Below are 27,395 nucleotides of genomic sequence, written 5' to 3' on the forward strand. Positions count from 1 at the left end.
AAAGACCAAAGCAATTAGTTAGAACTTTGGCTGTTCTTTTACAATCAGATCCCACAGCTTCAATTCATAGTTGCTTTTTCAGGACTCTTTTCCATCCTTTATTCTACACCTCATCTTGCCTCTTCTTTGAATCCCCTCTGCACACCAGATCTCACCCTCAGCCTGTTAAGCTGAGTAGACAAGTCACAGACAACAGCAGAGAGTCAGTCTACGCACCACAGCCTTAATTTTGGGCCTTCCTTTAGGAAGAGGTAAATAACTGGTCAGCAGGCATACTGAAAAGCCTCCATCCTCCTGATGTAGAAAAAGACAAAAAGGAAACCATAAATCTAGATACTGACCAGGTTAGATATTGGAAAGAGATAGCTCTGCAGCTTGCTGTTCCTTGGAGGTGGTTCCAAGGCCTGCACCACCCTTTTCACTTCCCAGGTGACAAGCAGAGGGCCACAGTCCCTTGGCCAAGCTACCACAGAGGAGACATCAGATCCATTTCCCTCATGCCTTTTCTTCCACCAAGTCTCACATTGCCTGCAGAGAGGCACATGAAAAGCCCGTCTCCTCCACCCAGGCAGACCAGCCTGTTTTGATCATCCTGTTAGCTGGATCATCCTGATCATGAGAATCATTACTCATGAGCCATGGTTTAGAAGCCATTGCTCCACCTGTAGTAGCAATGCTAAAGTAACAAGGCAAGGACATATTTAAAATACATTGTTTCTCTAATTACCTTTTAACTCCAGCCATTTGCTTCAGACTTTCACAAGCACTTTTGACACAAGTCAGAGTTTGAACTGCCCCAGGCCTGCTCCAAGACCAACAGCACAAGAGGCAACACTGGTGGCAGCAGCATAGGCAGCTGAGCCTGATAATAAGGGACACAATGAGCTCAATAGGGGTTACACGGTGGGCACCACATTCATCTGGGAGTCTGTGCAGGCTGTAAGAGATTCCTTTTAATAAAGGGTCTCTTTTTTTGGCAAGTGAGAGCTGCATTCTGACTTGTGAGCAGTTGCTCAAACAGCTTTCAAGGAGGATTTTTCCTACTCAGGAAACAGCCTGTAAAGAACTACATTACTACATCTGAGACCAATCCATACCATCCCTCAGTACAAAGCTGTCCACATCCCCACATTGAGGTCCACAGAAAAGCTCCTTTGGATTTTGGATCAGGCCTCCACTTTCTCCAGTCCTTTCTTCTTGTTTTCTTACTCTGCAAGAGCACACCTCAATTAGGCAACATGAAAGCTATCTCCTCAGTATGCCAACACACTCAGGCCTATCCTTGCACACCCCCTACCCAGCCAGGACTGGGCTTCACAGTAGTGCAAGTTGTCAAGTACCATCACACTCAAGTGTTTGGTACTTGCATGAGAAATGTAGATGAGGCAGTAAGCTGACATCCTGAGGTTCAGCTTCCTACTATTCATGTAGCTCATGTGAGAGCAAGCCTTACTTATTATTCAAGAGCAGTCTGTATTGTGCATGTTCTAGAAATAGGTAGGTTGAAGAACTCTCCTTAAAACATCTTAAAAACACCAGGAGCAAGAATTAGGCTGAGAAGCAGAGTTTTCCTCAGTTGAGCTCTCATTCCTCAAGTATTTTGAATGTTTACTAGTTTTCCAAGGGAGGAAAAATTATTCCAGAGGTTGGGGAGTTTTGGCAGATTAGCTTCCATCACTTGCAATTTTAAGCAAGTTTCTCCATTAAAAACCTACAATTCTTTGCAAAACACAAGAAGAGAGGAGGAGGAGAAATAATGCTCAGGAAGTTTCCAGTACACTTTTTAATCCCATTTGAGAGATATATTAAGACATTGACCCATAAATCCACAGAGACAGTCTTTCTGTTAGACTGACGATGTGTCACAGTCATTGGCCTCAAATCAGGCTGAGGAATACTGCCATTTTAAACCTACTACTACATATCTGGAAGCTTCACAAGAAGGTTAGCACCTTAGGCTAAATATCTATCTTAAAATTCAGTCCTTTTGTTGTACAGAGTAAGCCTGTCCTCCTTTGAGTCACCTGAATTATTCCAGATGCACATCCACGTGAGGGAAAGCTGACATCATGGCCTAGAGGAAGACTTGCCATTTCCCCTCAAGTAGGTTCCCTGTCTGATGTAGATCCCTTTTGGGCACAGATTAAACAGTCACATCAGGCTTTTCCGAGAGTCCTTAGTGGCAGAAACAAGGCTGCAAAAGGATCAGCAAGTTATGTCTTCCCTTCACGTAATAAACAGAAACCTCCTCTCTAGGTTGTTGCCTCGTTGGCTTTCTGAGCTCTCCTTGGAGAGGCAGCACCAAGTCTCACTGGGCAGATATACAGTAAACAATAGGAGAGGATGAAAATATTTACAACCTTAATAAGGGAAAAAACCAAAACAAAACAGGAACAGAGGCTGAGACAGATTCAGACCCAGTTCAAAGAGGGGGAAGAGAAATGGGAACATGCAGCTGCACCATCAAGGTCTGTGCCAACCAGTGCTCACAGGGAGGGTGACACTTGCGCCTCAGCCTAGAATGCTAATTTTCAACGTGGAAGTAACTTTTTCCAGGGTGGAAGCCCTCCTTCTGGAGCTTGGTGCTTTCCACCAGTCTGCACAGCAAGTAGCAAGAGAATTTGCCAAGGAGAAAGAACCATTTCTTGCACAGGACAGAGAAAACTGGAGCAAGAGGTGTTATCCAAAAGTCCCAACTGAGTATGTACAGTAACCTTGTTTGGAAGGGCAGTAAACACTGTGGGTTCTATAAAGATCAGTAAACCAGCCTGTCTGAAATATATAGCAGAGTGAATGAATCTGGAGTAACAACTGATGGTGAGCACATAGTTCTAGGGTCTGTAAAGCCTGAATATACCCTCCCCCCAAAAAAAAGAAAATATTGTGTCCATCTATCAAAGCCATGATGCTCAGCTTTTTCATCGCTTAAGCCTGGAAGTCCTCCAACATCACACCTGAAGACAAACTCCAACTCTCTCCTCAGAGAAGGACTCAGCTTAACATCAAGTTTTTCACTGAAAAGCAGCAGGTAATGGCTGAGATAACCCTGATGTAGCAAGGCCTCAGGGGCAAAAGCATCCCTGGGACCATGCCTGCATTAAAAAGAACACATGCCTGTGCACTCGGCTGGGCAGCACATTTCTCCTGTTTAGTCTGAGAATGATCTAACTTCTGTTGTGTGGCAAACAGCTCCCATATAAAGATTGCTATTAAGTGAGGAAATGTTTCCTTCTTCGGGTCATTTCTGTAGGTGCCTGAGGTGATTGCAAGCTATTGCTTCAACATTGAATCACTCAGTGATTTGGATATCTAACTACAACCCTTTGCAAAATTTTGTCATTTTGTTGAACGAAAAAGTATAAAGAGGAAAAAATCCAATAACCTTACTTTCAGCTTCTCAAGTCACATAGCCTCCATTTGAATTTTAACTACACAATCAGACAGCAGCACTAACTGTTACATCAGGGGATTGGAAACAAAGGGAAAGGAGGAGGTGAAGCAAGCCCAGGAGACAGCCAAGAAGAAAACATCTTTAAAGCTCCCCTGAATTGGTGACGCTTACCTATTTGTTCTGTCTTATGTCTCTGGATTTCTCTGAAATAAAGAAGAGCAATTGCGAAGTGACCCACTTTCCTCCTGTTTAGTGTAAGGAGGAAACAGGGGGAAAAGGAAGAAAGGGAGGAGGGAGAGAGTTGCAGAAGAATAACATGAAAGGGGAGAACGAAGGAAAAAAAACCCCAAAACCTTAAAGAAGGTAGGAGGGTAAATTGTGATGACCCAGTTTAAAGGAAGAGCAGGAACTAGACCTACTAACAGTTAACACCTTCCCACACACAAAAGGATGTACCTCTCCCATAAGCCCTTTTACTTGTGTAGGGGAGGGGTGGAGCAAGCAGAATGCATCCAGATCAGGGTGGAGCAGACCAGGGCCAGGTGCTAAAAATGAAGGTCAAAATAGCTGAGCCAGTTTGCACTAGCTGAGGCTCCCTCACAGGTGACAGTGGGAGACATCCTGAGACCCCAGGGAAATGGTCAGTCATTCTCCTTGTGAAAGACACAACAAGTGTCATTAGATGTGCTAGTGGCAGAGGAAATCTCTTGATCTGATGGCATGATCTGCTGTTGCAGCTTTAGCCTTCATACTGGTTTGGGACAGCATCTTCAGGAGATCTTAATCTACTGTGACTTTCACCATTTGCTGTGACAACTGCTGGTCCTGAACTGATAACTCTGTAGGGGAGCCCAAGAGCTGTCTATCTTCTGATTAAAAACAAGTCTTTGGGAGGAGAAGGAGTGTCCTGGTTTGCTTTCCATTTTTGTCTTTTGCATCAGGATTTGTGAGTTTTCTTTTTCCTCCCTTAAGTCATATTTACCTCAACTTGAATGAGGTAACTACTCCTGCACCACTTCACACCACCCAAAAAATGTTGAAATAAGTACAGGTATGATGCCAGTGGCAATTATAACCATAAAGGAAGGACTATCTGTCCCTTCATCTCCAAGTGGACCATTTAAAATCACAAGCTAGTTTGTTGAACTCATCACAGCCACATTGATTTCAAAGCCTGCAAACACAGAGAAGTGCACTTCTCAGCTTTGAACGTCTGCTGGCAGTTTTAAATAGCTTGTGTTTCCTGTAAATGAGCAATATGCCCCAAAAGCAAACCCTCACTCTAAGCTTTGATTAAACCAAGATTAATTTGCTCTCGCTTGAAGCTTAGTGGTCAAACACAGTATATGGCCAAAATTAAATGGGGAACTGCAAATTTGTTACATTGTGTGATAATATATTGTTGTGTTCTACTGTGTTTTTTGTGCTCACAGAAAAGGTAGGTAAAAGAAACAAGTGGAGATAGCAGCACCAAACAGCAGTCCATTTTACACAGTACACTGTAAAATTGAACAGTTGTATTTTTCCAACTGTTATCCCACATCTTTGGTTTTACTGTTTCTACCAGCAGAATATGCCTGCAACAATCCTTCCCAGAGCACCACGTGTACATGAGACACAGGAGGTCCCTGCTCCAGTTGCTGGCCTGGTGGCAGTGTAGCTTGCTGAGTTTTGAGAGTCTGGCTCTGCAGCCCATGGCCTGAGGCAGTCTGAGCTGGGCTCCAAGAGCCCAGCATCTCCCTGTTTTTCCCAGGTTGGAATGTAATTCCTATTTGGCAACAGATTTTCCCAAATGGGCCTTACCCAGCCAATGCCAGCAATGCCCAGAAATGCAATGGAAGGAGCATTGGGTATTTTGAGCAGAAATGGCTGATACCTTCAGGTGCCTTTAGGTTTGCACAGCGGTCAGGAGAGATTTTACCCATAGTTTGATGTTCACATTTCTCAGTTCAGCCTCTGTCTTGTTTTGTGGGAGTTCTATCCTTTCTTCAATTCAGCTTTTAGAGAAGTTTTTGAAATATTTCCCAAGTTAAGGTCACATGTGCAGGAGGAAAATGCAAATCTGATGATTTTGTTTGTTTGATTGGTGCTTTTTTGTTTTGTTTGGTTTGTTTGTTTGTTTTAATTAAAACAGATATTTTTTCAATGAAAAATGGAGTTTAATCCTTACCTGCAGCCTCTGTCATAGGCACATAGACATGCCTGTGTCTATACCCCCTTTCCTCCATAAAATATAGACCAAATGGTCCTAGTTCTCGTTCTTCTGTGTCCAGTATCTTGTGACTCTGTGCCTAATGGGACTTATGCAGAGCCTTCTTCTCATGGCAGTTGAGCTTGGCCAAAACCTCCCATTGACAACACTCCTGGAGACCTCCAGTCACACCTCCATGCCAGATTATGACCCCTAGATATTCGATTATGTTGTGACTATTTCTCCTATACACACTGGGTAATAGATGTTAAAGTCTGGTGTTGCTGGAAATTATACTGTCAAGCAGGAGCACGTAGCTGTGGGAGAGCACCCAGCCAAGGCAGGGGGAGGTGGGCTCAGCAGTGGAGACCTACATGAGCTGAATTTTTAAGTCCTAGTTGCTCTTTAAGCAGCTAGTTTGGAATCAGGTACCAAAACACCTTTAGCTATCAGGTTCTGCACATCTAAGAGAGCAATCAGGAAATAGGTGGGGACTCATCTCAGAGGATTTATGTTAAAATTGCATATTTAATCTCTCTAGTTTTGAACATAAAACTCAGAGAAATCTTGGCTTGGCTTGAATTGGAGCACCCTATCACGTGCAGGTCCTCACAAAAGCCCAAGGCTTAACTGTTTATCTAGGGATCCTGAAAATGCAGTGAAAAAAGAAACTTAAGTCTAGCTATTCTCTCAAATTTAATCAGATGCAGTCAGGGGCACATTGATGCAAGTGCCACTGAATGGTCAAAACTCAGTAGTTACATAAACAGCAGTAAAGGACACAAAATAATTAGCAGTTTGGCATAAAGGACTCAATCCTCAAAATATTCTTATTGCACAGCACTTAACAGACTGGGGGATGCCTTGACACCTAAGCCTGGGAAAATGCAGAAATCACAGAGGCTGTGAAACATTCAGTGCCAAAGCAGGTACATTTTTCCTCTCCCTTTTTGCTCCCTCTGCCCTAATTCAATTTATTTCCCAGCCACATACTTGAAGCACAGATGAGCAGCACTTGGATAAATGAGGCATTTTCCTTTTTGCAGGAAAAAAAAAAAAAAATTGCACATGGAAATGTTTGAGAAATGTGCAGGGAATTGAGATGGTCTTTGTGTTAGGACCGACATCAGGAGAGCCCAGGCATTAACATCCAGGAGTTGGTGGCACTGCTCAGCATTTTGGTGTTCCACTCGCTCAGCTGCCTCACAGCTCAGCTTTGCAGCACACATGCATGAGTATTGGAGGCTGAAGGTGATCCTGTGAGCAGTCAGAAAGCTTCCACTCTCTGTGATCAGACCTCGAGCTGTGGCCAAAATAAGGGTTGTCATTTCCTCTCTGCTAACCTGCTGCAAGCTCTGCCTGCTCTGCCCTTTGCTGGCTCCTGGCCGGTGACATGGGAGCCACATCATGCCACTCACATACAGGAACGTGTGTTCCCTGTCTCATTATTCATGGGCTGTTCCCACAGGTAATGGTTGTTCAGCTCACTGAATATTTGCCTGAATAAATAGGAGGGAGCTGAATCATTCTTAGACCAAATTCTGGTTTTCTCTCTTCTCCTGCTTAATTTTTAAGCTTCACTTTCCACAGCTCTCCTGTACACAGTGTAAAATGAGCATTTAAATGATATCAGAGAGAGTCAATAAATTCATCGTGCACTTTGTTTTGTGGGGGGTTTTTGTTGTTTTGTTTTATTTTTTTAATCACCCTCAAAAGATGCTACAAAATCAGCTGAAAGTGCCTAGTAGCACTTATTGCGACAGAAATCTTAGTGCTGTGGTGCAAAAGGCTGCCCCCCCTCTGCAACTGCTGGGATAGAGACATCGGCATTCCTGAACAACACAGACTGTAGCCCTTGCCTTGCTCATGTGAAGACCAGCTGTAGGAAAAGTAGTTGCTCCAACTAAGTTTAAGGGGAAATTTGTGATCTGTTTAATGAATCTGCTCTATGTTGTTTTAGTAAAATACATTATTTCTGTCGCAGCAGAGCTTGGAAATTCATCTTAAATTGAACCCAGTTTTCTCACTGGAAGCCTACCATTCTTCCTCCTCCCACCCCCTCCCTCCTCACTCTTTCTTTTACCATCCTTTATTCCTCTTTCCCAAAGTTATGCTGCATCTTATTTTGCCTTCACTGCATTCTCCTCCCTGGCTTTCGATACAAGGAGCCAAATTCATGCCTGCTGGTATCCAATGGACTGAAATTCTCCTCAAAGGCATTGTTGGGCTGAATCCAAACCCAGCCAGCATTTTGCAGTGCTGGTGGCTTAGTCAAAACAACAGCTTATAATTTTGCTTCCCTTATCTACCGTAAATATGAATTATTAATAAGCACTAGTATTGCTCTCTTGAAACTCGTACTTCATTTCAAAACCAACTATCAGACAAGCTGTCTGACTGAAAATTTCTTTTTAACTTTCTCTGTGTGCTAGGAACTTGCAAAGCACGATGCGTGTGCACGGACAGCCTGGATTTCAGACCAAGACTCACTCTAGGATTCCTCTTGCCAGCCGCAGTGCACGTCTACAACCGAAGGGCTGGGCACTATTAACCCATGAGCTGGTTGGAAAAGGTCTGCTTTCCCAAACTGCCATTTATGGCACCGAATCTGCTCCCTAACCAGGCTGGCGTTTCCAGACCCCTCACCTGGGGGGTGGGGGCGTGTGCACAGTGTTCATCTTTTACTGCTAGTCTGTATTTATAGCCCTTAAACCGGAGAGGTTCTCTCCTTCCCTGCGGTTTTGATGTGCACAGCGCATAAGATACTCTAATGCAGCAGGCAGCCCCCCCTTGCCTTGAGAATTCCTTCGTCGTATATTTAGCAAACTTTTGACTGCTTCCTTCCAAATGAGACTGAAGGACGTATTTTCCGTAGGAGAGAGTGAGAATCGCAAAGCACGATCTACAGTCACGTTTTTCTGTGGGGAACTACAGAGCAGAGGAGGAGGAATCACCCGCAGTCCTCTTTCCTTCTCCCCCGCCCTTTCCCTCCCTCCCTCCCCCACCCCCATACAACCATAACACGAGATGAACGCGCTCCAAAATGCAGCTGCAGATCCTTCCCTCTCTTTCGGTTTTCCCTGCCGTGGAAAAAGAGGGGGGGGAGGGGTTGGGGAGGGGGGAACGGGCGGGGGGAGGGGGAAATGAGAATGGAATTATCGCTAATGTGGGACGGATGTTTTGACGCTGTGTCATCTGCAGACTATTTAGAAAAGCCTGTGTGCCTGGTCGGAGCTCCACACAGCCAGCGCTTGGGTGTTGCTCAGGAGAGGGGCTCAGCCAGGGAAGAGGGAAGCACCGCCGCTCTTCTGTAGGTCTGGGTGGATCCATAACTGAACGCAGGAAGGCTTGTGGAAGGAGGAGATGACTGAGGTTACGAAAGAGGGCGTCACACTTCAGATGCAACCCCCATCCTTCATTAAACTCCTCATTAAGAGATAAATTACGCAAAAATAGGCTTTGCATTAAATGAAAGTATTTCCTCCCCATTAGGAATCACGCTAGAGACAACTCCATTTGCTTCAAATTAGGTATGCTCTGAATGAATATTTTAATTAATCCATGATAAATAAACCAGGCTCTTTCCTGGAACAGAGTTACCATCTTCCTCCTCGGCAGCAGTGGGATGTACTCACTCTGCTGTGTGTATGCACGTACGTGCCCGAGCTTTTCTTTTCGATTTCTCTCTCTGTTTTTTGAACCCATCTCTCAAACGATCACTTATAACCCAGGTCCTTAACCACGAACATCCTTGTGTTTGGCTGCTCTTAGTTAGGGAGGAGAGGGGCAGCAACCAGAATAACACACCCAGACCCCTAGGAGGACGTTGTGAGAAGTAAAAAGAGGGAGAGAAGTAAGAATTCACGCATGAAAATAGGAGTCCACGTAGATCTGCCATATATGGAGTACCGGGGACTTCAGAGGGATACCCTCTTCGGACCACCCCTTTGGCGGAGGAAACCGCTGCTGCAGGACGCCCCTTCCCCCCTCCCCGGGCTGTTCACCCGCAGCAGCGCTCAGCCCCCAGCCCCGGCCTCGGCCCCGACCCGTGGGCGCTGGGCTCCGCACCCCCCCGCGCTGGGGGAGGCCGCGGAGGGGCAGTTGCGGGGCCGCGCGGCCGGGTGGCTCGGTGCGGGGCGCGGGGCGGTGCGGGGCGCGGTGCGGGGCGGCGGCGATGACTCAAAGCCCGCCCGGCCCGCTCTGCCCCCCTCCCGCTCCCGCCCCCCCCCCGCCCCCCCGCCGGGGACGGCTATTAAAAGCTGCTGACGTAGGAGCGGACGGCCATCTTTGATGAGGGCACGGCTCCCGGTCCATTGAAGAAGGAGACCCGAGGAGGTCAGCAGCGGCTGTCCTTGCCTCCCAGCTGCCGCACCGACCCGCCGGCCCCGCCGCCGCGGCCCCGCGCAGGGCTCCAGAAGCCGAGGTACGGGGCGGGAGACCACCGGGGGGGACCGGCTGCGCGGGGGGGAGGAGGCGGTTATTAGTGAAAAGGAAACGAAAACAAGGATACATTTAAAGAGGGATCTGCTCGGCTTTTTGTCTCCAGCCTCGGGGGATGCTGCGGGGACGGAGGAAGGCAGGGAGAGGGGCGTAATTTCGCCGCCAGCCTCATCGCCGGCTGGAGTCATAGGAGCGAGCGGGGCTCTGCCTCTCCGCCGTGCCAGGCTTGCGGGCGGCAGGAGGCCGGAGGAGGAGAGAAGCCCGGCGGAGCTCAGAGCAGAAGGGAAAAGCGGGGCCAGCCTTCCCCCCGGAGCGGGCAGCAGGGTCTGCGGGCGCTCTGCCCTGCTCGGCCGGCCGGAGGTGCAGCCTCCCCGGGCACCGCAGCGCGCGGGGCTGCGGGGGCGCTTCAGCACCGCGGACAGCGGTTGCGGCGGGTGTGTGTGGGGGGTGCGGATCAGCACCGCGGACAGCGGCCGTGCCCGCCGCCGGCCCCGCAGCGCCCCGCCGTCCGTCCCGCGCGGCGGGCAGGGCTGCGCGGCTGCGGAGGCGGGCGTGCTGCAGCGCCCTGCGGCTCCGCACCGCCCCAGCACCCCCCCCGGGCTGCCCTCACCGGCCAGACCCCGCCATGGCGCACGGGAAGCGCTTTCCCCCTTTGGAAAGCGGCGGTGCTCGCTCGGTCGCGGACAGGAAACAGTTGTGGTGGTACCGGGTATCCCGGCAGGTCAGAATGGGGAGGGGGAGAAATTAAAAAAAAAAGAAAGAAAAAAAAAAAGAAAAAAAATATGAATAGCTACAGTTCCTGAAATTAGTCGGCGTTTGGTACTTCGGCCTTTGGCGGGTGGAGCGGTATGTGTGTAAGGGAAAGGGGGGTTACGCAACGCCCAGCCCTCGGAGTCCCTCCGGGACCGGGCACTGCCCGCCGGGACCAGCCGTAGCCCCCCCGGGGGTTTCCCGGCGCCTTCGAAGGCTCCGCGCTCCGCACACTCGGCGCCCGCCCCTTTGCGCCGAGCAGCGCCGCTGCACCCCCGGCATTGCGTGCCGCGGGCTCCGGTACCGGGGCGCTGGGTGGTCCCCGAGCCGTGAGTTGGAGGTGGCTTCGCTCTGTACTGCCCCCTCACCCCCCCCTCCTCCCCCCCCGCGTCCTACCCCTCCGCCCTCCGTGGCCGCGGTGCGGAGCCCGCCGCCTTATGTAACGCGCAGCCCGGGCTGCCCCGTCACGGCCGGGCAAAGCCGCACTGTGCGCCTGCCTGGCCCCGGCGCCCCGGCCCTGGCTCTGCGCCGCCCCTCCACTCATCCTCTCCACTCCCTGGCCCCCCTGTCTCCTCAAGCCCCCCTCGGTGTGGCTCGTTTCTGGCAAAGTTGGTAACTCGGCTGCTTTCTGCAGGGTAAATAAACAAGGGGAGAAGGGGGGATCGGGGTGCGGGTCCAGCCACTGCTCTGCGTAGCTGCGTCAAACCAGGGCCACGGGATCTGCCAGATTTACGTGCATGGCTTGAATAATTGCTGCTGGTTTCATTCCCAGCTGGAAAGAGGGGGGAAGGGGAGGACTGGTCTGCGGAACAGCTCCGGGGGTGGTGGAGCAGCCCCAACAACCTATATCTGGCTGCTGCCAGCCCTGGCCACAGCATCCACAAGGACATACCTGACCCACACCACCCACCCCAACCTCGCTCTAGGCACGAAGCAGCAATCTCATTGACCACGGCAACACAAGACAGTGTGGGGCAGCCATCCCTGTGGGATGCAAAGGGTAGGCATGGGACCATCTGGGAGATGAGTGCTCCAGGGAGTACAGCTGGTGAAGTGACTCTCTCCTGGGCCCTCATTTCTCTGCCTGTCCCTGCATCATGGCAAAGATGCCAGTCTAGGGAAAAGAAGCAGTGGTTTTCCATTGCTTCTGCATGGTGCAGAAGGGATCAGCCAGGCAGTGACCACTGAACAGTTTGCTACCTAGGATGAGTGCCAAAAACACAAAAGAGATGACCAAACCAAAGGTGCAATCAGGCTGGATTTGCAAAAGCAGGAGCTTGAGGCTCCCACTGAAGCCAGGAAGAGCTGCAGAAACTCAGCGTGTTATGAAACAAAATGCAGCTAAATTGCAACCCCCAAATCCATACAGCTTAACTTTCTTTCTACAACTAACTAGAAAATTATTCAAGGGCACTCAGGACCAGGCTCTGTGTCCACTGAACTCATAGGGACACTGAAAGGAAGAACAGCAGAATCCAGCCAGTACCCAACCCTCAAAATACATCTAATGAGGTGCAAGCTCCAGTTTGCAGATTTATTGTACTGGAGCAGGGAGCTTCTTTTCAGGTCAACGGAGAGCTTTTAATTTGTCTCTGTATACTTTAGGTATGGCAAAAAATAGCAACATTAAAGAGGAAAGGTAAATAAAGCATGCTCTTTACCTAATGCTTGCACTGCTTTAACAGAGCAAGGTAACAAAACAAAATACTTTCCCGTCAGTATGAACCACTTCAGCAGTTTTTGTGCCTGTGTGTCACAAGGCTGCAGTTTCTGCACATGTAGCAACTCTCAGGGAAAAACAGAAAGTACACGGCACAGTGTAGGGCTCACTTTCTTAATTATTTCTTCTCTCAGAAATGTAGGGAATTTTAGGAAGAGAAAAATCTGATTTTTCCTTTGCCTTTGCTTGTCACACAAGTACTCTTTTTCCAGTATTTTTTCTCGGCCATTACTCTTTCTAAGCACATTGCTTCCATCTGTACATATTTATACACAGACACGTACGCATTTCAGAGATTTCTAGGGTTATAAACTGAGTAAAACCACAACAAATGTGGACAGACTTTGCAGCCTTCATTGGGAAGTGTGAGTTTTTCTGTCTGTGAAGTTTCATCCGCCACTACTGATGCAGTCACCTTTGGGCTGGGCGAGTGCCAGGCAAACTGTAACAATAGACTTGTTCAAGCATTTTAGAGCATCTGTGGGAGAGAAGAATACTGTGTTGCTTTAGAGCTGCAGCAGGATGCAGGTGTCAGGCAGACCACCATTACCTCTAGGAAACTGGACTTTGGAGTGGGCACCAGGGCTCACATATCTGCTTCTGGGGATGTTGGATATAGTTTGGCAAGGATATCAGTTGTCAAATAAGGCTTTACTTCTTTTTAGCCTATTATTTTTGAGCCTGAAATGATATCTTCGCCCTTAGCTTCAATAAACTCTGGCTTTCTTTCCTAGTGACCTTGCAGATTTAGCTTGCTGCATTATATTCCAATGAGCACTTCTCCAAAACACCCAAGTTAGCTTCCTAGTCCTTGTCTGTCACTCATTTGTTATTCTCTCCACAAATACTCAGATTCACACTCCCATCAGCAAAATCTGCCTCTCATCAGATGATAATTTTCAAGATGCTGTCCCACATCTTACTGAATTTTCTAGGACTTTCCACCGAGTACAAAAACAAGTCAACTTCATAGGCTCAAAACTGGGTTTTTTTTCCTGCTTTATGATGGCTCTATGTCTGATGTTGCAAGACTCAAAAAAGTGTTTGAACCTCTTGCTCTGTTATTTTAGAATGAAATTTTGCTTGTCTTTATATATCTGTCATTGAGTTCACTTGCTATTTCCTCATCACTTACCTCATCTTCACGCTCATCTACAATCCTCTTTTGACTACTGCTAAAGAGCACCATGATGAAAGAAACACAAACTTGGGCAAAGCATTAGGACCCTGATGTGAAGGGAGATGACTGTGGACTTCTGATTTTGGTTATTACAAGGACACTAATCCAAAGTCAGTTGAAATAAAATTCTTCCCCTGGTGAGGTAGAGTGCATGAGGCTTTGAACAAGCTTGCCAGTCCGGCTGTGTGCTGCTAGAGGTGAATGCAGGGTATGGAAAGCTCTCCATTCACAGCTATGGGTGTGTATAGATCAGCCCTGCAGCTCAGAATGAAACCATGCACATCATTTTGTGGGACTTGTAACAAAAGAACATTTAGCATTTCTGTTTTTTTCAAAGGGAAAAAAAGGATGAATATGTATCCCCTTTGAAATACACTAGCATGAATATACTGGCATGCTCTAATTCTAGAATTTCATCATTGCTTTACAACATTTTTTAAATTTTTTATTTATTTTTTTTTTTTAATAATAATGAGAGATCTGGTATGTTACCCACTGGAGAAAGCTGAATTCTAATACAAGCACAGGAAGGAGAAGAAGGAAATGCTAAGTAATTAATCATGTTTTTTCCTGGCATTTGAAAGCTGGAAGCTAATGCTGACCAATCTGTGTTCTGTCTGTGATTTTTTATTATTATTTTTTTTTTATTATTTTCTCCAGAGCTAACAATGCTTCAATTCACTTTTTAAATGGGATTTAACTTATCATTTGACCACACTGTCAACTGGTGTGAATTAGCACAGCTGAGTGCTGTGCTACAGCACAGGCTGCTGAGCGCCTGAGCTGGGGCTCATCATTCATGTTTTTAAAACAGACATGGCCATACTTGCTGCAGGAGCCGGTTTTTTCTTCTAGAAACGGAAGTAGCTTGAAACGCCATCCCCTCCAAATCCTATTTTTTACCAGCCTGGTTTCATTGTCACAGATTCTCACAGACAAGGTTCTCGCCGTTAGTCTGCACCGCTCGGAGATGGTGACAGTGAGCAATGATGAAGCAGCGGAGGAGGATCCCGGCACGGCGGGGTTGTGTTTCAGGTTGGGTTCTGCTGCACTCTGCTGGTACGGAACACCAGCAGAAGTTTTTCGCTGGTGTAAAACCCAGAAACACAGCTGACTTTTTCCCAGAGGCACATCTGTGTGTAAGAAAAGTCAGAACTGTATAAAAGGATGTTTAACAAAATGAAACCTGCGCTTCCAGGAGTAGTTTGATTTTGCAGACTGTGCATCCCAGCAGTCGCCATTCACATCTCTTCCAAACAGGGGAGTAGCAGGAAATTTTCCTACATTCCAATAAATACACAGGAAAAATATGCCTCTTCCACCAAGTTTTTTAAGGCAATATTTTTAATATTTGTTTACCCAGCCACATTATTGGTAGAGTAGAAGTATAAAAGAACAAAGGCAAAGTCAACTCTCACTTTTCACATTTCTAAAACAGAGAGGAACTGTTCTTATACATTTTTCCTGTAATTATAGTTTTTCTTGTGCTTTTAATAAGAAAAAGTTATTGTACCAGAATTTACTGGTAGAATCTATGAGCAAAATGATAGCCTTTGTCACTGCTAATAAATAAAATGTATATCCTAGACATGACAAAAGGCTGCTTCATGTAGGTGTTTTTTGAAATTAATACAAGATTTGCTATTTCTTACTCAAAACCTACCAATTAACAGGGAGGGACACATACAAAGACACTGCAGAGTGCTTTGTAGGGCTAATTTGTTATTTTACATGGTTTGCTTCCATCTCCCACATCTTCTCACTAGCGTATCCTCACTAAAAATCCCAGGTAGCAAATTTCCAAAGGCTTTTACAGTCACTAGCCTGCTGGAGAGATTAGAAGACTAGTGTGGAGTGGGTTGAAAACTAAAAACTCTGATCACATTACAGCTATAGGATTTGTCATGATGTCATTATTTGTTGTAATCACTCTCCATGCAAAGAAGAGGAATTCTGTTTCTGGGTTGCAATGCAATTGCATCAGAAAAAGTAATTTTTTTTTAATATATATATTTTTTTTTAATAAGCCAGTTACTTGGAAGATGTTCTAGATGTTCCTTTGGTTTCCTCCCCTCTCCTAGAAATTATACCTCACTGTGGAACTGTGCAGATGCCAGTTCATTGAGCTGCCCTATAGAGAGAAATATATTTCCTCCAGCTACTCTAAAAAATGTCATGAAACAAAAGAAGACTTCTTCAGAAGAGCTGATCTGTCAAAACAGTGTTACCATTCACTGATTTTTTTAAACAGGAACAGAAGTCTTCCATGCATATTTAAGAATCTTTTAAAATAAAAGGTACTAAAATTAGCTTCACTGTGCTCTACATGTAAATTAAAGCTTTCCTCCTCCCCTCTACGTCAGTATTTTTTGGTTCAGTCTGGTCTTCATTCACATCCTCACCTCACCAACTGCCTCCAAAAGATTTAGACAAGCTTACGTTTCTGCAGGCATCAGGGAACTGCTGGTTTGTTCAGCCCAGTGCAGATCCTGCTTGCAATGCCTCTGCTCCACGACGGACACACACCTCTCTGAGCTCAGGGCTGAGCAGCCCTGACCCCACAGGTGACTAACATTGTTAGGAGACAAATGTGTCTTCTCTGTTTATTAGGCACAGGCATCTCTTTCGGAATAATTTGTTCTTGCAGGAAGCAGTAAGAGAGCTATTGCAATTTATTGGACTAGAGATGTTCAATTACAGTCACTTTAAAATAACTTTTGGTTTCCATTCCTCAGCTTCACATGTAGGACAAGGATCCCTTACCTTTTGGAAGGTATTTATATATATATTAGCACATTGCAGACCCCATTGCCTGGGGTCAGTGACCTAAAAATTGATATCCATAAAATGGAGCATCCTCCCAATGTAAGTGATTATCACTTACTTAGCATTCAAGGGGTGTTACACATGATTGTCTCCTTCAGGTTTGTAAAAGGCTTGGCTGCAAGGTGTCATATAAACCCAGATTATTGATATTACATTCATGAAAACAAGAGAAGAAAGTGATCTCAGACCAGAAGGTAGATGAAACATTCACACATCAGACTGTGCTCTCATGGCCAGGCATAACACAGACAATGAGTTGGCCAGAGCCACGTGTGTTTTGCCAGAGCTGCATTAGGCTGCAGGGGAACAGAAGGACTGAGCCCTCTCCCTTCAACAGCATGTCTTCCAAACTGGTAACGTGACAGCTGAATATACAAACTGGATACCTTTGGTGAATATTTGAGTATTTCAGCCAAACATTTGTTTTCCAGAGAGTATTCACCTAAGTGACATTCAAGTATGTGAAAAGCCCTCAAGAAACAAAGTAAGGTATGCAGGCCCAATTAAACTGGAATTCACCGCTGACTTCTAACAGCTGTTCTCCTCAGAGAAGCATTTGGCTTGTTTACTCAGCTGTATGGAGACCTGTTGCCTAGCCTTTTGAAGGATTTCCTACTGGGCTTTTGCCATTAAAAACATGTTCTTGGGACATGGTACCTGTTTTTGCAATTTCTGAAAACATATGGTTTTTATTACACCAACAAGGGGAGCAAGAGACAGGAAGGCCAATAGCAGAGAAGGGTTTTAAGATGGTGCTTGATGAAGGGGCTTCATGAAGGGGATTAGATGATGTAGCTGTTGGTGGTCACAAGAGACTAGACTTGGTAAGGTGGCAAGTCTCTTAATGTCTGGTTTTCCTAAGAGGTTTTTCTTATTAAAAAAAAAAAAGAAGGAGCACAAAAAAGTAGCACAAAAAAGGCCTGGATGGCCTCTGCTGTGGTGGAGGCCTGTCAGTTTAGTTCATTTTAGAGATGAATACATCAAGAAAGAGACAGTCAAAAAAACCCTCGAGGCACCAGGAATGCACTAAGTATAATTGAGAAGGCTCCAGACCACTTCTGTAATGCAACAGTAGGGCCATCTGCAAGCCTTGAGTTTTCAATAGTACTAAGCCATCTTCAAATCATCGCACTGGCTTGTTCCTTTTCTTAATTAACTTTTCTAAATGATACAATATAGCTGCTCCTGGAGCAACTTTTAGGCTCTGAAGATAATTTTCTTAGCCTGGTACACAAGAACTGGTGTTCATTTCTAACTGGCTGACAAGTAAGAATGCAAGAGAGCTGCAGACACCACAAAACCAGTGTAAGCTACTGCAGACCCAAGCAGTGTAGTCCCTAACAGCGCCATTCAGGACAGGGGTCTTGGTGTGCTGGTATGGACAGAGAAGGCACGACATGCCACCCAGAACACAAAGGTACAAACGAGGAAAGAGTAGGAAGACAGGAACACAGTGCAGAGGGAGGTGAAGAGCTAACTCTTAGCTGCTGGTTACACAAGGACCCTCAGCTACAAGGACCCCAGTGTTTCTCTCTCCTGGGAATGGTTCGTTGAGGCCAGAAGATGCTACCCATCAGCAAGCTCATGGCCCTATAAAACAGAACATCCCACTGGCTATAGGCCTTTTCCATATTAACTGCTTCTCCAGCAGTACAAGTATCTGCTGTTGATTTAAAAAATTGCCCATGGTGAAGAATGTGAAAATATATGGGTTTTAATTGAACAGCGAAATTCAGTAAGTTTTTCACTGTCGATGAAACCCTTTATCTGCAAAGTTATTAAACTGCTGCTTAGATTGAAGAGCAGCTCTGCTGCTGTCCTATTGTGATTTTTCCATGGTCACTGCCATTACTTTATGGAGTAACACTTGCTTTCCTCTTTAACGTTCATATTCTTGAGAGCTCCATTCTTTCCCAGTCAGGATACCATTATATTTCTGTTCCTTCCTGGCCCCTAGAAAGCCTTTTCTTGCACTGAGGAGATTATGCACCAAGCTTTTAAAAGATTCCCCCCTGGCACGTGAAGAGATAAGACACTGACCCAATGTCCAGGACACATTCTGTGATGCTGGAGATCAGACCTTCAAGTACAGAATGTGGGACTCCAGAGGTGTTTACAGATTTCAGTTTCTTCACCTTCTTTTTTGTGGTCTAGCCTGCTTTCGTGGTGACATTTCCAAGAAATGTGTTGTACACCCAGCTGTTCTCCAGACAAACAGCTTTTCCCTTTATCCCTTCAAAATTTAGCCAAGCTTTCCAGTATTGTCAAACATGGTAGGCTAAATCCTGGGCTTAGAAGTTTCACTTGTATTAAAACCAAACAAAAATTCCCTGTACCAAAAAGGCTGAAGAAGGGGACAAGAAAGTAAAAAAGAGAATAATATGTCTAGGGGAATTAAAAATAAAAAGAAGAAAAAAAATACAAAAGCCAGGGAGATTAAGAAGAAAGGATAGCATGTACTTTTTGATTAATTCTCTTTCCTGATGGTCAATCCCTATCAGCATGCCAACGACAATTAACTAGACTTAAAAAGTGAACGTCAATACTAAGGTTTTTGGCAGCAGCACCTTAAAAGTGCCCCGAAGTATCTGGTTATAAAATATTCTCACTCTTGGTATCAAGCCTTCATCCTTTCAGAGGACAGAGCCTCTGTTCAATATTTGCATTTTAAACAGCAAAGGGTGTGCAGAGGTACACCCTAAGTCCTAACCTCGTGAAGACTTGAATTAGTTCAACTTCTCCTTCTTTTGCAAAGAGAAGAAAATTCATACCCATTGGTAGGCAACAACCCTAAAGGACAGCTTTGCAACCCATTGCTGCAGACTGAGAAAGAGGTCTGACTAGCAGGCAGCACACCCCAAGCTCACACTGTGGTGTGTGCCTTTACCTTTAACTTTTCTGCTGCCTACTTTCTTAAAGTGCCAATCTTTCTGCAACAGATTTTCTCACAAGAAAGACAGGCCAATGGGAAAACAAAGCCACTTTAGCTGCTTAATAACCCCAAGTCTGGCCGTGTCCAGTTCAATAGCCCTCAACACAGGAAGAACATGGAGCTCTTGGAGCGAGTCCAGAGGAGGGCCCTGAAGATGATGGGAGGCTGGAGCACCTCTGCTATGGAGACAGGCTGAGGGAGTTGGGGCTGTTCAGCCTGGAGAAGAGAGGGCATCAGGGAGACCTTACAGCATCCTTCCAGTACCTGAAGGGGCTACAGGAAAGCTGGGGAGGAGCTTTTTACAAGAGTGTGTAGTGATAGGAAGAGGGGTAATGGTTTTAAGCTGGAAGAGGGTATATTTAGGTTAGACATAAGGAAGAAATTCTTAAGGGTGGTGAGTGGTGAGACACTGGAACAGGTTGCCCAGGGAGGTTGTGGATGCCCTGTCCCTGGAAGTTGGAAGGCCAAGGCCAAGTTGGACAGGTATTTGAGCAACCTGGTCTAGAGCAAAGTGTCCCTGCCCATGCAGAGGAGTTGAAACTAGATGATCTTTTAGGTCTCTTCCGATCCAAATCATTCTATGATTCTGTGATTCTATGATTCAGGAGTCAAGCTCTCTGCACTGCCAACTGTGGGAAAGATGGGGAGAGGAAAGGCCTGGCTGCAGGGTGTTCTCTTCCTCCTCTGTTCTTCTGCCAGGCAGAGGAAGAATAGACCCTGGGGAGGGAAGCAGAGGGGTGAATTTGCCCTTCAGGCCTACAACTTGACATGATATCTAAGTGTAGAACAGAGACATCACAACATCATTTTGTGCAGGCAATACATACTCTTCATGTACTCAGCTATGCTGCTGTCAAGGGCTGCAACATGGTATTGCCTGCTAGGAAAAAGGGAAATTAAGAATCAGCAAGAGTTTAGCTACACTGAAGTCTTACAGATGCACACACAGTCAGCAGGATGGCAGTGTCTGTGAGAACTGTGGGTACTGTTTTCACTTAGTTATTGTTTCAGAGACAAATAGCTGAGCCAAACTTTAACAATTTCTATCTACTCACTGCAGTATTGGAGACACACATTCACTCTGCAGCACTCACACTGAAAATAAAAGCAAACTCATGTTTGTGATATCATAAGGTAGAGCCTTGACTTTTTTCTTTTGGCTAGAAAGCCTAAAAAAGGCACTCCTTTCAAGTGTGTTAGAAATAGAAACCTATTTTAGAAGAGATGTGAAGTTATCAGTGCAAATTAATAGCGCCAGAAGGGGGGTTAAATTACTGCCTCACAGCTGAAGACATCAGACAGAATGAAAGTGGTAGACTATAAAAAGGGCATTGCCAGAAGTGATGAGATCCCACCGCGAGGTGGGATTTGTGAACACTGCGCTTATGCTTGTAAGTGGTTGATCAGATTAATGGTTTTATGGGCCAGACAGAAGGAGAGAAAGGAAAAAAGTCCCAGTCATTTTGAAGATCATGTCTCACAGTTTACTGCTTTGCTCAGGACAAGCTGTCCAGCAGCACAACCTACAATTAAATATCACAGAGCTCTGTCTCCTGGGCTGCCTCAAACCCACCAGGACATGGGAATTTTCCAGAGCAAATAAATGTGGCTGTTGAGCTGGGACAGCATTGAGTTGGGTTCCAGAGCAACAGGGAGTTTAATCAGAAAAATACCAGGTTTAAGGGTGTTGTCACTGAAATGTGACAGTTCTTACATTAAGAAAGCAGTCCTTTCATATAGATATTTCTGAAAGTACTTCAGTTATGTTTCACTTGGGTAGGAAGAATGTTTCTTCCTCTCTTATCCCCACTTTCAGCAGCTAAAGAGAAAAGAAAAACCCACTTTTGCTAATTATGAATAGGGCAAGGAAAAAATGAGAAAGGATTACAGAAAAATGTTCAAATACCAAGTCCTCAGCAAAAATGGGACATCCCAAAAAATCAAGTAAGAACATTCTTACAAAGACATTTAGAGCAGCACTTGGACTAGGGGTGTCCTGAAAAATAGATACAAGAAAAAGACATTGTTTCAGTGGCAGGATGCTTGGTATTTCGACTGAGTATTTAGCCCCAGATGCCTAGCTGGGGTAAATCAGTACAGCACCACCGCATTCAGAAGAGCAAACCTTATCAGCACCATGTGGAGATCCTAACAACTGACATAAAAACACACTTTAAGGGGAAGAGGAAGGTCTTTTTGGCAGTAATTAAGTCCTTTTTAACTCTCTCGACAAAATAACAGAGGACCCTATACAAAAAAGTAAATGTCTTAAGTGCAAACACTTTAATAATGCATAGCTGCGTTACACAGGAGACTGTGGAGCTGCTGCTCCTTTCCAAGGGAAGTGAAGCATGCAACTGGAGTGCATGGTGCTGGACAGAGGCACAGGAAGCATCGAACGCCATTCCTCATGTACCCTATCAAACCAGGGGTTACACCTGGGGTATTCTGCACACCACAAAGAACTAACAGCACAACCCCTGCCTAAATCGCAGATATATAATTATTTAAATCACTGACAGAGAAACTAGGCAGCAAATTACATATACACAAATGTCCAGTGGTTTCTTCAAGCCAGGAACACAGCCTAATCTATAAAACTCTTAATCAGTTGAACAAAATAGGAATTTTGCTATGAATCATGCTATGTCTAAAGGAGGACTTGGTCAAGTTCATTGGCAGAGCAGAACTGACTCACCTCTGTCAAATCAGTTTTTTAAGTCCAAAGCAGGGTTGGGGCTGAGAAAAGTGGCTCATCAGCACCTCAGTAATCACATGGCTGAGGTACTTCAAGGTATGACTTGGTTGCAGAAGTAAGAGAAAAATTTTCAGCAAATCAGTTATATAGTGAAATCGTCCCCATTCTCTTATGTTTTGGGAATGCTCACTGCAAATTTTGATTTTTCTTGACTTCATCTGAAGTGATTTTATGCAACTTTTCTGAGAAACTACTATCTATCTTCAGACTGCTTATTGAACACATTTAAAGTTCCATTATGTACAGTGAGCTTTCTGCTCCCTCACTGAGTGTGCAAGTGCTACAGATGTGGGCAGAGTGAAAAGCTGCTGTTTCAAATCCAGAATTTGCTCTCCATGAATATTCTTAACTAAACATTTCAAAAAGTGGTGATTTGGCAGGCTTTAGTTTCAGTAATTTTGTCCAAAAGATTCTTTATCTGAATCTCAACAAAGGCATGTGGAATAATATTAATTTGAGGCACCAGGAGGATGCTTTTAAAAATGCAGAATTGCAGCTGGATGTATGTTGTTCACATTTCCTCAGCTGAGCTCTCTGGTTCACCTCCACAGAAATAGCAACTATCACCGGCAACAGTCACAAGAGATGCAGACCCCAGAGAATCAGATTGAGCAAAGAAGAATATCTAGGACAGTGATTTAGCTTGTCTGGATTATAATGTTCCTCACAGATGCTTTAAATTTATTATAAAAGGCTTCCTAAAGGGAAATGACAGGCTATTCTGGTCTGCCATGATAAAATAGAGGAACAAATAGCAACTGCCAGAATGGTAATATTGTATGATACAGTTATACGAAAAACTCTAAGCAAGCTGCTGGGAATGCTGTAACAAGAGCATGTAACCTGAATTACAGAAAATCCTGTCTCTGCTGCCTGTTGTAATCCAGGGAAAAGCCACAAAACTGGCTTTGAACTGGTGGAGTGTAAAAAGTTTTTGTTGCCTGGGTGACAGTCCCATTTTCACAAACTCATGCCCAGTGCTGGCTCCGAGATGGGACACAGCAAATGAGATCCATGAGATGAAAAAAGTGTCCATCTCAAGCTAGGGTTGGTTTACTTGGACCTGAGACAGAGACATGTGATCCACTATTTAAGATTTCTTAACAGAACTGCCAGAACCTGTCTCCAATGGATGTCTGTGGACTTGTAAGGGTGTGAAGCAATCTGGCATCCTTTGGGCAAACTATACACACTGCAGGACTGCCAAACACAGACGGACCAAAGAGAAATGTCCAGATGTAACTACAGATGTCATAGGAAATTAAGCCATTCACTTGTACTTGCAATTTAAGAAATTCCATTTCTAGGTCAGATGACAGCTCAGTTGGCTATTACTGCAAACATTTCTGACTTTTCTTGAAGTTCTCTGCCTAGAATTCATAAAAAAAGCAAGGGATAAGAGCCATTTTTATGGGAAGCATACTGTAAAACCATGTGAAGAATTAACTATACAGAGGTGAATAATGTATGAAGGAAGTAAGTTGTAAAAGGCTGAGGTTTTCTAGTACTCAATAAAATAAGATAAATTGAAGAATTGAGTTGCAAATATTTGTTGCCACTGTGAAAACAAATACGTCCAGTTTCACATACATAAAAATGTAAGTATTTTTCCTAGTAGATACAATTGTTATTGTTGGGGATGAATTAGATTTTTGAGTAAACTACCAGTAAAGTTTATTCATCTACACTATTGCTCTATCCTGTTGAATTATATGTTGGTATAGGTGTTATCTATGGATCACTGAGAGACAAACTGCTTAATAATCTCCATTACTGCTTTATCTACTTAATATTTCTCACATGAGGACATTGCAATTATATGGTAAATTTGGAAATCTCAGAATGTAAAATATTGAGGGAAACTGAGGAAATTCAGAATTTTAAACAAGAAATGTTATAAATTTTTTACCTATTCCAATACCAAAGAGAACAGTACTTCCCTCCAGAAGTAACATAACCTATTGCATTTATGCTAGCAGCTGGTTACCAAGCCTGGGTACAGAATGTGTGATAATGTAGTCAGATCTCGAGGCAGGGAAAATGGACCTTTGATTTGCTAGCAGAAAGAAACAGAATATTTTTTGTCAAAGCTTTGAAAAGGATAAGAGTAATTTTTAGAAATAAATATTTGCACTTGTTTTCTTTTTCATTTCCTGCAAAGCTTCCATTTATAAGAAATAAAGTTTTAATTTCCTTATTAAGTTTTTTGATCATTATTTGATTAGTTTATAAAATCAGTATATTGCACATTTCTAATTAAATGGCAAAGTTTTTTATGTTTCTTTGCTTATTTGTGTCTGTGGGTCTTTCATGAGTCTAGTTTAATTCCTGCCAAGGAGTCTATACTGGTGAATAACATTTGTACTGTTGTTTAGTCCAAACCCCCCTACAGTATTTAGACTGATGGTGGATTTCAGAGACAAGAAATACTGACATACAATCAGAACTGGAGACAGAACGGGACAAAGTTTCATTGCATGTGCTCTGGAGATGTTAGAAAAGCTTTTCTAGCCTCACAACTTTGGCAACAGATATGTAATGAAAGTGGGAAATGTTTGCATCTCATTTTTGGATGAGATGAAGCAGATGAAGACTGATTGGACTTCCCATGGCTGAGCCATTTCTGGAGATGTTGCATCAGATGTCTGGGATAATATGGACGCTGTGGTTGGCAGCCTCTAATGCAGGTTCCTGTTTCTTCTGAAAATAGCATTAAGTATAAAACGTATGGCCTTGAAACTTGTATTATCTGAAATAGAAAATGCTGTGCCATTTTTCAGAAAAAAATAGATAATTTTTTTTAAAAAAAACAACAAATAGCTGGATAAAGAATATTTTAATGCTGGCGTCCTTCTGGATTCTGGACTTTTGTACCACAGCATATCCTCATAACTGATCGCTTATGGTGCCTCTGGACACCTATCTGCTCAAGCCTTAGGCTCTCACATGACAAAAGCACCCACCACAACAGCTGGAAAATCTTAACACAGCTCTCTTTCCCTGGCTTTCCACATGCTCCGTGCCTCTGCTGCTTGTTGACGTCAGGGTGTCTCAAAAGAAAACAAGTTAATAGGCACTGCTATTCCTGGATGGGGTCACCAAAGGTCTGAGGCTATGTGTCAGTCAGGGAATATTGCCAAAGCATTTGCTGGAAGGTGTTTTGGAGGTGCCTGAAAGGCTCATATTTTGGGATGTCCTTCTGTCTAGATTTTGAATTAGTCATGATTAGAGGTTACCCTTACCCTGGTGGATAACTCCCAAGGGTCAGAAAACAGACACCCACTTTCATTCCTGGGCTTCTGCAAGCAGCTGCTCACACCATGAACTGCTGGGGATTTGCTCATAGACCTTTAGTGGGTGGCAGACACTGCTACCTGGTGGTTACGGTCTTCATGTCTGGAAGAGCTAAGGCTGGTGGTCAGGTATCTACTCCAAGGCAGGGGGAAGCAGAGAGTAGTATGGTTAACAACTCATTGCTTTTTCTCTTTAAGTCACATGGCACTGATTTTGGATTTTGTCCTGGATTCAGTAACCTGCTGGGCAGGGACCCCTACAGGCTTTCTTATCAATTTAATGTGCTGACTGTAGTGGCAGACTGTTCTGATAGGCAATCTTCACATCTTACCATTACTACATCTGCTAACCAAGAGCGAGTGTTAATCAGCAGTGGAACAAAGGAAACTTCTCAGCAGCCTAGACATAGCACATGCCTAACCAAGTCAAGCTTCACTGGCTCAAAAAATATGAACTTGCTCCTGACCTAATGCTCCCAGTGCTGCAGTTTGATGTGTTTATTAATTCTAGGAACGAGCTTTCACATGAATTTTGTTGTTGCACTGAGACACAAGGAGGTGAAGATTTGTGGCTTCTATTCTGTTCTCCATATCTGTGCCATAAAACATAGCATTTGCTGTGCCTGTATTATTTGTGAGCTTGTATTAGTGCTTAGCTTAAGGCCTATTGAAATGTCCTGGAAATAAAATAGTCTCATTAAGCTCTGGGGTAGATTTTTTAATGCTTGTTCCTCCTTTAAGATGGAGGAGGTTTGAAGCAGAAAGTCTTGCCAGAGAACTAAGTCACAAGAAATTTCACTAATCTGGCTCAGGCATATAGAATAACTGGGAGAAATTTCCTAGTGGGTGATCAGTCCTGACATTAATCAGCTTCTAAATGAGGTCTGATGGGTTGGTCTGTTGTTTTCCATCTCAGGGAATGTTTATACATTCCTCTGAAGAAGATAGCACAGGTTATGGATGCAGGTGACTGCATTGAGTGGACTCATATTGTGATGCACCATAGGAAATGCCAAGTTGCAGTAGCAGAGAACTTTCTTTTGCCAAAGGGGAATATTACTTGAGAGTCATGAACAGGGGGAAGATCTACTTTCAAAGAATAAGTATTAAATATTAATACATATTGACATTTTCATTATTAATAGATATATATGGTTAGACATAGTAATCAACATGAGCTACCATGACATTAGCCTTATGAGCTAAAATTTGCTACCACTGGGTTCATAAGGAAGACTTTCACTGCTTCTGTAGAAGTGAGATGAATTCTTCTGAGAAAAGTAGTGTGGGCATTTCATTGTCACCTTAGCCTGACAGGGGGAAGGATAGTGTTTCATTACGAAGACAGTAATGTGTTCCAGGCTCTTAGGTCAAGTCCTCAGAAGAGAGAGATTCTAAATCTTTCCTTCAATGAAGTCAGTGGTAGTTTAGTTTGATCAGCCCAAAGCACTTAACTGCTATCCAGCAGTGAAGAAAAAGAGGTGTGCAGAGTCCTTCCCCACAACGTGGCATTTTTTTTCTTAAATACAGAATTAATCTAAAGTTAATTTTTCACATTTTCTGGTTTCAGCCACAGTTATTTCCATATATCAGGTCAACATTTTAAACCATGGCCTGTATTTTTGGGTTGTCTCAAATTCATACTGAAGCTGAGTTCGCTTCACAAGCTGCTGTCAGCTGCCTAGTGGGCATTGATGATGGTTCATGTTCATCCAAGGCCTGTCTGAAGTTTTAGACAGTGATTACCCTCCACGTCTAATGAAACCTGAGAAAGTAATTAGTCTTTTTTGTCTCCACTGTCCTGTGCGACTTAATCTGGATTCTAAGCAGCCTCATGGAAGGGAACAGGGAATGTAGGGAAAAGAGGAGAAAAGAAATAATGTGTCAGCTTGTCGCTGTGCCTCGCTTCATTTG

General features: G+C 44.5%; 2 protein-coding genes across 2 annotated transcripts in view; both read left to right on the top strand.

Annotated features, from left to right (window-relative positions):
* The window catches only part of ANKEF1 (ankyrin repeat and EF-hand domain containing 1), a 66,648-nt gene extending 58,562 nt beyond the window's left edge, over positions 1–8,086 (top strand). The window contains exon 10 of the mRNA XM_051614180.1: positions 8,015–8,086. Within this exon, the coding sequence (XP_051470140.1) occupies positions 8,015–8,077 (63 nt within the window). The 3' untranslated portion in view covers positions 8,078–8,086. The remainder of the gene's footprint in view (positions 1–8,014) is intronic.
* A 1,779-nt stretch (positions 8,087–9,865) lies between these two features.
* SNAP25 (synaptosome associated protein 25) overlaps positions 9,866–27,395 on the top strand; it is a 65,983-nt gene continuing 48,453 nt past the window's right edge. The window contains exon 1 of the mRNA XM_051614855.1: positions 9,866–10,005. The gene's annotated coding sequence lies outside the window, so the exon portion shown is untranslated. The remainder of the gene's footprint in view (positions 10,006–27,395) is intronic.

The sequence above is a fragment of the Apus apus genome, chromosome 3 (assembly GCF_020740795.1).
Source record: "Apus apus isolate bApuApu2 chromosome 3, bApuApu2.pri.cur, whole genome shotgun sequence".
NCBI classification, from domain to species: Eukaryota; Metazoa; Chordata; class Aves; order Apodiformes; family Apodidae; genus Apus; species Apus apus.